This window comes from Mus pahari, chromosome 17 (assembly GCF_900095145.1).
Source record: "Mus pahari chromosome 17, PAHARI_EIJ_v1.1, whole genome shotgun sequence".
Classification (NCBI taxonomy): Eukaryota; Metazoa; Chordata; class Mammalia; order Rodentia; family Muridae; genus Mus; species Mus pahari.
Window position 1 is genome coordinate 38,795,933 of NC_034606.1, and position 10,835 is coordinate 38,806,767.

The 10,835-nt window shown below is 53.8% G+C and overlaps 1 protein-coding gene across 2 annotated transcripts; it reads right to left on the reverse strand.

Annotated features, from left to right (window-relative positions):
• Window positions 1-758: 758 nt before the first annotated feature.
• On the reverse strand, window positions 759-10,548 carry Gpr20 (G protein-coupled receptor 20). Of its 2 annotated transcripts, none has more exons than XM_021216149.2 (2): window positions 10,522-10,548; window positions 759-1,862 (listed from the first exon to the last, which is right to left on the reverse strand). In XM_021216149.2, exon 2 carries the CDS (start codon window positions 1,836-1,838, stop codon window positions 759-761), a length of 1,080 nt encoding a protein of 359 aa, XP_021071808.1. In that variant the 5' UTR covers window positions 1,839-1,862; window positions 10,522-10,548. The 2 variants fall into 2 exon arrangements, with proteins under 2 accessions (XP_021071808.1, XP_029386993.1); XM_029531133.1 differs by lacking the exon at window positions 10,522-10,548 and adding an exon at window positions 9,570-9,612.
• Between the last annotated feature and the right edge of the window lie 287 nt (window positions 10,549-10,835).

Genomic DNA, 10,835 nt, shown 5'->3' on the forward strand with positions numbered 1-10,835 from the left:
AATGAAAAAAAAAAAAAAAAAAAAAAAAAAAAAAAAAAAAAAAAAAGAAAAGAAAAGAGACTGGGAGATTGAGTCTTGGCACTGAGCCCACTATAATCCAATGGTGGTGACTGGGTCAATTCCCCTTCTGTGTGCGTATACACACACACACACGCACACACACACGCAAAAGAATACAACTAAAACTAGCCTCTTCATTTGGGGTTTCAGTGGCTCAAACGTCAACCAGATACCCAAGCCCAGCTCCTGGTACACAGAGGACCACCTTGAATGGCTATGCTGGCCTGTGGTGTAGTTCACAGAGGCCTGGGGTGTCTCCACTCCCTGTACCTAACACTATTGCCCCCCAAACATTGATCTTCTTCTCTTGTTTCTCCATATGCCTGTGGTAGAGACTCTTCTGGTTGGGTTTAACCCTCAGAACATTAATCTTTGTGCTTTTTCTGGAAGAGCTTCTTCAGGGAACACACTCACGGAGGCTAGGAGCAGCTCCTAGATACCTTTTTGAGTGTTCAGGGGAGACTACACAGCCAGAGGAAAGTGCAGCATCCAGCATTCACGCCATTATACCCCATCTGGAGCCCTTGCAGACAATGCTAATACATCACAGAACAGTGGGCTCAGTTTGTCAGCATAGCACACCGGACAGCCATATCCAACGGATCAATAGGAAATCAACTCGCTGTCCAGGACCATGATGCGGTTGCCTGGTAACCTCCCAGAGCCTTGACCTTTGACCCTTGGCAGAGTCCTGCCGCCTACGGCTCAGGCCCGTTGGTCAAAGGCTGGGTGAGGGTGTGGGAACCAATATTGAGGATGCGAACGGGGGCTGAGGCCTTGGTGCTCTTGTGCATGCTGACCACATCCATACTGCTGGGCTTGAATTCTTCTCCACGCTGGTAGAAGAGGCCTCGGACAGTGGCCTGGAAGCCACTGGTGATGAAACAGTAGACAATGGGGTCCATGCAGCTGTTGAGGCTGCTGAGGGTGACAGCTACGTGGTAAGCCACGAGGCTGGTATGCTTAGGTACGTTGGGCCACAGTGCCACAGCCACCTGGCGGGCATGGAAGGGTGTGAAACAGACCAGGAAGATGACCAGCACCGTGAGCAGCAGCTGCATGGCCCTCACGCGCCGCTGACGGCCCTGGCGTAGCAGACCCGGCCTCGACAGCGCGCACATGATCCGGCCCGTGAACACGCTGATGACCAGCAGGGGCAGCAGGAACTCCAGGACGGTCAGAGCAAAGACACGGCAGCATGATCGCCCACCTGACTTCACACCCAGTACAGACAGGGTCACGATTCCCGCTGCTAGCCACACAAAGATGCACACGGCCTTGGCGCAGGCCGGCTGGCGCCAGCGGTGGGAACCCTCGGGTTGCACAATGGCCAGGTAGCGGTCCACGCAGATGCAGGTGAGGAAGAGGATGGAGCAGTGCATGTTGAGGAAGTAGCCTAGCACATGAGGGAAGGCACAGTGCAGGCAGCCGCGGGCACCATAGAAGACAGCAAAGCGTGTGGGCAGGGACAGGCCCACTAGCAGGTCGGTCACCACTAGGTTGATGGTATAGGTGACTGAAGGGGTCTTGGCCCGCGTGCGGCAGCAGAAGACATATAGCGCCAGTCCGTTGAGCACCAGCCCGGCAAGGAAGATGGTGCCATGTACGACCATTAGCGCTTGCCACAGGCTGGGGAAGGTGGTTTGCAGTTCCTCATCCAGCCGGGCAAAGTGATGGAACAGGGGCATCTCCAGCGGCACACTTCCATTGGTCCATGCTGCTGCAGTGGTGTTGGGGAGTGCAGCATCCCAGGGCCTCATAGACAACGCAGAGGGCATGTCACTGGTCAGTGCTCCCCCAGCCTGGAAGCAAGCAAATGAATCATTGCAGATATCTGGCATACCCCAACACACGGTATTGTTTAGCTCAGCTCCCTCCATTCCACCCAGACACTGTACTGAGCGTATGGAGTGAGATGCGGAGGTTCCAGAGATCAACCAACCTTGCTGGACAGACAACAATTTTCGTGGAGGACTATCCTCTGACTCCAGAGAAAAGCCAACACATGGGGCTGCAATTCGAGTTCAGGGCTAGCTCTTACATGCCCTGGCTGCACCTCCTCCAGAAGTCCCTTAACTGCTGTGCTTTCTTTTCTACTCTGTGCCACTGGAATCCCATTGCCTCAGGGAGCATTGCAGGCATAGCTGGTGGATGATGAACCAGTTCTGCTGGGACAAAGATGAGCTAGCCCATGTGGGGACTAGAAACTGACTGCTACACCCCTTGCCCCACACCCATTGTCAAGGTCCCAGCCCCTGGGCACTGCTCTATCTTTACCTCCTCTTGAGCCAGTTCCAGATCACCCCTCTGGACCTTCCCCGGAGATGCTCAGCAGGCTGTATGGGTGCTGACAGTTGGAGCCAGGAGCTAGGTCCCAGCAGAAGCCGTCTAGCTGCCTGGCCTCCGGTGTGAGTCAAATAAACACTGGACGCCGTGCAGGGTGGCGTGGGCTGGAGCCACCCGCTGTTTATGTTCCTGTCATAGTGTTTAACTCTGTTCTGATTTATCCCTTTATTTAAAGAGGAAGGGTTAATAGGATCCCACCTCCCCCACCCCAAGCTGGCTGACCCTCCAAATATGGACATTTTTGGGGGATTTTTCAGGGGGAAAGGAACCTCTGGGAAGTGGCAGAGAGAAGAATTGCACATAAAGCATTGCTGGTGCCCACTGCCCCACCCCCCCTGCAGGGCAGAAGAAGACCCTCCCTACCCATAGGCTGGTTCCCTATACCACTCTTGTTGGCTGGCTGCTGTAAACTGCCCAAGCTCTATCCATTTGTTCTCAGGGCCTGGCTACATGGCTTCAGGCAGCAGGTTCCCTCTGGCCACCGCAACCCACAACAAGCCACCAAGTCTTTCCTCCCAGGAGCTGGGGGATGAGAGCCCAAGGTCTATCCCAGTAGGGTAGATTCAGCTTTGACTTTGAAGGGAAGGGTCTGGCAGGGCTGGGGAATGGGGTGGGCACCTCTGTCTTTAGGCTCAGAGAGATCACTGCCTGCTGAGATCATTTAGCATGCTTTTCTGTCCCAGAGTCCTGTATCTGTACATCTACCATCTTGAGGCTTCTAGGAGGAGCTCTGTGCTGCTCGGGACACAAGCCCCTCTAGGCAGAAGTGTTTGCTGAGTAAACTGTGTGACTTTCCTGTGGCCCTATGATTTCAAGGCAGAGAGCAGGACAGGTGTTCTGTAGTTGAGAGGGAGTATGGAGTGGTACCTGGCATCTTGGGACTATGGGCTGTGCCTTAGGATCAAGGACACAGAAGGTTTCCAGGAAGGAGAGACACACCACTTGTTGGGTTCTTACTTTACAGCTAAGAAAATGTTGGGAGAAAAGATGACAGAGCCAACAAGGACGGACTACTCTCTATGGATTCTCCCTAGGCTCTGGCCTTGGGTAAGTCAGAGCCTTGTAATAAACATTACAGCTCTCCCTCTGGGAGTCAGTCCCAGAGTGAAGCCAACCTTCAGGGTCCTCTTTCTCCAGAAACTCCCCAGGGCCATCTGTGATCACCAGAAACGTTATTGAGGTGTCGGAGACACAACAGCCCAGTGGTGGAGCTCTGGGAATCCCAAGTCTTGAGAGAGCCAGGAGCCACGTTCAGAATACCCCAGAGTCCAGTCAGGTGAGGAAGGAGGGAGGTAAACATATTGATGCTCCCCTCCAAGAATCTGAGCCCCGACTTTGAATAGAGCTCTGTCCCGAACTGCGTACCACAGTAAATCCTAAGACTTGTTCACTGAGCCATGATCTCAGTAAATCAATGAGCCTTGGTTCCTGTCACACTCTGAGGTGGGAGCTTGCTCACCTCATGCACTGAGCCCTGATCTCAGTAACACAAGAAGCCTCCATTCATGTAACATTCTGAGCCCAACCTTAGCCAAACATTGAGTGCTCTACTGGGTGTGGTGGTGCACACCCTTATTCCAGTACTCAGGAGGTAAAGGCAGGCATATGTCTGTGAGATGGAGGCCAGCCTGGTCTACATAGTGAGTCCCAGACTAGCCAGAGCTAAAGAGACCCCGTGTGTGTGTGTGTGTGTGTGTGTGTGTGTGTGTGTGTGTGTGTTTTGTTGTTGTTTCATTGTAAGAGTTCTGAGCCCTCTCTGAGCCCAGATCCTGATTACACACTGAGACTTGATCCCAGAGACAGAATGAGCCCTGATCCTACTGTATAATCCTGCGTAGACTGAGAGTGTCTGAAGCTCCAGGTGCATAAACTGAGGGTATGACTGCTCCAAGGTATGGCTGAGGAGAAGGGGTTTTTATTGTAGATAGGAGGGAGAGCAAAGTAAGAGGTGTCTGGAAAAATCCAGAGCAAAGAGAGAAAGTAGCAACTGAACATGGGCAGCAGGCTGGACCAGGGTATGAAAAGAGATAGGGGTGGGGGTGGAGGGGTGAGAGGAGAGATGAAGATAAAGAGAGCATGGGCCGAGAAGACTGAGAGAAGGGGACCAAGGGATGAAGACAAAAGAGAAGATATAGCCAAAAATAATAGCGTTATTAGTGAACGAGAAGGGAGGACGTGGGGTAGGGTGCAGGGAAGCCCCTGAGCTGGAGAAGTTTAAGAGAGGGGTGGAGTGAGAGCCAGCCTGGACTCTGTAACAGGAACTTGTGATTGATTCTGAGAGAGCCCAAAGGCTAGCGTGCACCTTGGGATGCCAATAGGCACTCCAGATAGCCATTTAACTCCCCGAGTTTCTTTTGGATTTGATAGACACAGATCTCCAAGCCCATAGACACAATAAGGCCGATCTCCATCACACCCAGGTAATCTTGAGTCCTGATCCTGCCTGTGTGATTTCTTCTTCCTTCTTCCCCCTTCGGTTGGGTCTGCCACCTCTGTACCCATTATGACTCGCACCTGTGATATTCCCTCAAGTACTCCCCTAGTTCCAACCTCCCCTCACACTGAAGTCCTCAGTGCATCTTTAAGTGATCACTCCCAGACTTCCCAGTGGAGAGAGTGTGTATACTGGGGAATCCTGGAAGGAGAGGCACACACCTGGCCCTTGAAGAGGGAAGCTGCAAGCAAGCAGGACTGTGACAGCCACACCTCCCTCCTGGAAGGAGAAGGTTTCTATTCGGACCACTACGTCTCTCTCTCTTTTTTTAAGATTGATTGATTGATTGATTGATTGATTTTTCGAGACAGGGTTTCTCTGTGTAGCCCTGGCTGTCCTGGAACTCACTCTGTAGACCAGGATGGCCTTGAACTCAGAAATCCGCCTGCCTCTGCCTCCCAAGTGCTGGGATTAAAGGCGTGTGCCACCAACACCCAGCTAAGATTTATTTATTACTATACAGAAGTACACTATAGCTGTCTTCAGACGCACTAGAAGTGGGCGTCAGATTTCATTATGGGTGGTTGTGAGCCACCATGTGTTTGCTGGGATTTGAACTCAGCATTTTTAGAAGAACAGTCAGGGCTCTTACCTGCCATCTCACCAGCCCCACTATGCCTCTTTACCACCCTCCCTGCCTCCATTGCTTTGGGGCAGAAAAGTCTGCTTTGAGCCTCTGAAAAGAGTGAACATGCGTGGTAGAGGCTTGCTTGACCCTGCTAACTTCTTTTTTCTTTCTTTCTTCTTCTTCTTCTTTTTTTTTTTCTTTTGGTTTTTTTCAAGACAGGGTTTCTCTGTGTAGCCTTGGCTGTCCTGGAACTCACTCTGTAGACCATGCTGGCCTTGAACTCACAAATCCGCTTGCCTCTGCCTCCCAAGTGCTGGGATTAAAGGTGTGCACTACCACTGCCCAGCTGTTTTATTTTTTATTTTAAGATTTTATTTATTTATTATTATATGTAAGTACACTATAACTGTCTTCAGACACCCGAGAAGAAGGCATCAGATCTCATTATGAATGGTTGTGAGCCACCATGTGGTTACTGGGATTTGAACTCAGGACCTGTGGAAGAACAGTCAATGCTCTTAACTGCTGAGCCATCTCTCCATCCCCCTGGGTAACTTCTTTTCTTCCCTCCAGGAGATCAGAGCTGGAACCTGCATGTTATAGGCCATTTGAGGCTTGAGGGCAGGCTGTGGTGGGCTATGTCCCCCAGACCACACACAAACAGCCTTCAGGGGGGGGGTTGTGCAGCCCCTCTCCCCTAGGGCCTGAGGCTGGGTCCTGACCAGGGTTGGAGTGACCCTCTGCTGCCAAGGCTTTTGCCTGCTAGAGAGAAACTCTCCCTCTTGCAAGTATGATTCCTGCCCAGCTTCTGGGTGTCCCTTCAACTTGGCCTTCTGCTCCCCACTCAATGATTTTGCTACTCCTATGATGCCGTACGTTGTACCTTCTTACCAGTCTGACCACTTTAGGGATGGTGGGCTGTCAGACCCCAGCACAGAATAGCTGTCCTGCCAAAGCCGGCAGAGCAAGGCTGGCTTCTTGCCCTATCACTCACTGTCTAACCACTGCTCACCTTCCCAGAGCCCTCAGGGTGGAGCTGGGGGTGGAGCTGGGGGGGGGCTGTTACTGATTTTTACCTTCAACGGTGCCCTCCCTATCCAGTAGTTGAGTGAAGCTGACATCTCTTCCAGGAAGCCCTTCAAAGTCACCCAGACTGCTGGGTTTGTCCCTACCCCAGCACATCACCACACTCTATGGAATTGTCTGCTTCCAGCTTGCTCTGCCCCCACCCGGACCCTGGGGATCCACTCCACCTTGTAGAGTCAAGACTCTGGGGACCTACATAAACGAAGAGAGTGCTGCAGAGAGGCCTGGCTCTGTGGGAAAGGCCCACCTTGCCCACAGGAGAGCTCTAAGTTACAGTGAGCAAGCTGAAGGATCCCGAGTGGCCATGTCAGCCAGCCCAGGATTTCTCAAGAGATTTCAGGAAGCTCTCAGGGACAGAGCTAATGTCTTAAGTCGCCCTCCCTTTAAGTCAAGTTGATATACCATGCCCTGAACTCTGATGGGAGTGGCTACTTTTGTCCCTCACAGCTCTGAGCACAGACCTGTGGCATGCTCCATGCTCTAGCATAGGATTCCCTATTGGTCACCAGGGGCCACAGCTTCATCTCTCCTTAACCTTTAAGTGGGAAGTGGTTTGTCTTGGCTTTTTCCTTAGGCTCTGCCCAAACCCATCCCGACGTCAGCACGTGGCTTCTTGGCTGTCTAGTGGCCCCACCGTCGCTCTTCTGGAGATTGGCTGCCCTGCCTGGCTCCACATGGGACCAGGAAGCTAAAGGGTGGCTCCAGATCCTGCTCCACCTGACTTCCTGTGTCAGGATTGGGAGGGGCAGGCGCTAGGGAATCGTCTGGGCAGGAGTATGAGTATTTCACAGCTCCGAGGCGGCGGCGGGCGGCGGCAGCTTTCATAGGAGAGGCAAGCCATCTGCCCAGGGTCATGACCCCGGGGACCCAATATGTGTTGGGCGGGACCAAGAGCCACGTAGGGAGCAGGGGGGCTAGTTGCAGCAACTGGGAGGTTCTTGGGGACTCTGAAGTCACAGGTGTATGTACAAGTCTGCCGGGACTCAGAGTGTAACCGTAATAAAGATCTACATGGTTCTTCTAAGGCCAAGAGAGCCATGGCTAGGGAATCACCTGCTTGCTTATTTTTATTACTAATCATGGTTTTTGAGACAGTCACATTCTGGTCCAGGCCGAACTGGAACCTACTATGTAAACATAGGCTATCTTTGAACTCACAGCAATCCTCCCATCTTAGCTACCCAAGGGCTGATTGTGTGTGTGAACTACTGTGCTGGACTCGGAAACTTCCTCTTTAGATCCAGGAGCAACTGTGTTCCATTGGCTTGCACTGCCCGGTGGTTTCCCCTCATTTAGTCTGGCATAAAGATCTTTCCCCCAGTCATCCGGCAACTCTCTGAGGCACAGCTAGGACCTTAGGACCCCACAACCCAGCTTTCCTGGGAGCGGACCACGCACTGTTGTGAACAGGACCTGGACTGTATCTCGCCGACTTCCCCCCTGAAGTCACCATCTGAGCAACCTTACCTGAGACGGTGGGAATGGGACTAACGGGAATGCCACGTTTCTGGGGGGAGGGTGTCACACTTGGTCACACTCGGGGGTTCTAATGTCCCCAGGTCTCCCTGACATGCTGGTTCCTTGCTCACCTCTAGCTTAGATAATTGAGGCATCCCTAGTCTCCGACACGCTGTTTGCCAACTCAGCCTTTCGAAGGGCTGCTGGGATGTGCATGCAGAGTTGGGGGGGTGTGGGGATGGGATGTGGGGGGGGGATGCTTAATTCTTCTGAGTGCCTGATGCTTATCCGTATGCTCTCTGCATCCACGGTTCTCTCGTCTCGGGCGTGCTGTTCTTTGTCCCTGGGTTACCTGGTAGAGTCTGCACACTCTGTCCCCTGTGCTTAAGTCCCCTGTGGTAAGCGTTTAGTACTCACAGTCAGTATCCCACACAACACTCCCCGAACCCCCTTAAGTCCCCGGTACCTTGGATCCCTCTCCTGTGGAAAAAAAAGCTACAATCCCATAATTCTTTGGTCCCTAGGAGAATACCTCCAAAGATCTCACTAACCCCTCCCCCTCCCAAGGGAATCCCCCCCCCCCCCGAATAGGTTCTGCTGACCCCACTTTGGTTGTGAGGCGAATGGGGCCTAGAGAGGCTCACTCTGATGTTTAGTGTCACACACGAGGGGCAGAAGTGCTAGGTTTGACCTCGGCGCTGTCTAATTCCCAGGTACGAGCTCTGTGGAAGCTCAGTGCCCATCAGCCCAGGCCTGCTGCCCGCCCTATAGTGATTCTCTTCCACTGGGCAGAGGAGGGTTGGCTCAGCCACCTATAGTCCCCCCCAACCACACGCCCCCCCCCCCCCGCAGAAGGCACACACAGAGCAGGGGGGTTCTGCAGGCATTCGATCCTGCTCGAACCCCAGCACTGGAGTCAAAAGGGATTTAGGCTGAGGCGGTCCCTCCTCATACAGCTCACCGCTGGAGTAGAAGCAGGGCCAAGAGACCCATCTAAGGGAGCAGTGGAGGGGAAGGCTCAGACATCTTTGGAGCTGCTTCACCTCCTCAGAGGGCATGGCTGGAACCCTCACCTTCCCTAGTTCCGTGTGGCAGTGTCTTGTTCATTTGCCTCCCTGTTTTTATTTGTGTGGTATCTGGCTGGACTGGAGCTCGTGAGGGTGCAATCTCCGAACTTGGGAGGTGGAAGCAGGGGGATTACTGTGAGTTTGAGGTCTGAATAACACAGTGAGCCTGGGCTACAGGAGGTCCTGTCTCAAGAACTATGATTGGCCAACCAAACCAACCAACCAACCAACCAACCAACCAACCCAACCCACCAAACCAAGGAACACAAAACAACCCCTATCCCCCCCCCCAACCCACTGGAAATGGGTCTGATGCACACACTCTCTGAAGCCAGCCCTTGAAAGCTGACTCAGGAGGATCACTGCAACCTAAGCTATGAAGCCATCAAGCTAATAGAGTTTCAGGGCAGCCTGGGATGTAGATTGAGGCCTTATCGTAAAACAAAGAACCAACAGGAAAGACCCCAGAGCCAAACCCATCTCACACTACCTTGTGCGGGCTTGAAGAAATCCCCTGAAGGCTCCCAGGAGGAAGCACAGCTCCCTTTGGTTCCCACCAGGCTTGCAGAAAGATCTGCTCAGCAGACACACAGCCAGGCAGCCCCCTGGCAGCCCGTTGCTCTGGGGCAGCACACAGAGGCAGGCAAAGGCAGGTAACCTCTGTGGGCCATGCATTCCCTCCACCAGCCTCTGTCTCTGTCCTGCCTGAGGCTACCCAGCTGCTCCACGGCCTGCCCCCGCCAGCCACTCTGGCCACCAGCCAGTTCCCAGCCAGCCAGCCCCCTCGGGACCCTGCTCTACAGCCTTCTCACAGGGCAGCTACACCAGGGAAGCTCAGCCCGGAAGCATCGGCTCGGAGGGGTCCTGTTGTGGGCTGAGCAGAAAATCCAGCGATGGGCCTCAGTTTCCCCCCACTCCTAAAGAGGTAGAGGAAAGACCTGGGCTAGAGCAGAGACCTTGAGCCAGGGGTGGGCAGACGTGGTCCCCTGTAGAGAAAGTAGATGATGCTCTGGAGCCTTGTCCCCTCCCGGTGCTAGTGGTTAGGGACCCGGAGCTCATCAAATGCTGCTTGCCCGGTCTGAGGGACCATCCCAGTGCCTTCCTCGACAGGAGAGGAAACTGAGCCCTTGGCTTTGGACTCAGCAGCGGATGCACAAGTGTGTGATCGATTTCATGAATGAAATCCAGAGTGGGCAAGGTCACTGGGAGAATAGAGAGCAACCCCACGGGGCAGGGAGGGTGCCACTTCTGCCCCTCCCCCCTCCAAACTCACTCTTTCCATCTCTGCGACTGTCTCTGTGACAGAGGGCTGTGAACTACTGGGCTTGCTTCCTGGCCCCGTTTCTCACCCCTTCTCTTTTTCCTAAGTCACCCAACTGGGCAATTCAGATAGCCCGCTCTGTGCACAGGGGTGCAGGAGGCAGCAGTGCCTGGGAACTCACCGGCTCTTGCCGCACCTTCCTCTGGGATGAGCCTGGCCCCTGAAGCTCTAGGTCCGCGACCCACAGACAGTGCCTTCCCAGGGCCTGACGTCAGGCCAGCCAGCTGCTTTTGGACACAGGCAGAGGAGTGGGAGGGGTGGGGGCGGAGCGGTCTCCCTCCCCACCCCTGCTGGCCTGGCTGCCTGGAGGAAGGGGGGTGAGGCTGGGGTGGAGGGAGCTTGGGGGGCGGGAAAGGGGTGGTGGTGGGGTCAGAGATACCACACCTTCCCTAGACAGAGGGGTGAGCCACAGCTGTTCAGACCAGGAAGAGTGGA

Excerpts from the sequence above, each read along its gene's own strand:
- Gpr20 (XM_021216149.2), bottom strand. The coding sequence starts at position 1,838 with ATGCCCTCTGCGTTGTCTATGAGGCCCTGGGATGCTGCACTCCCCAAC.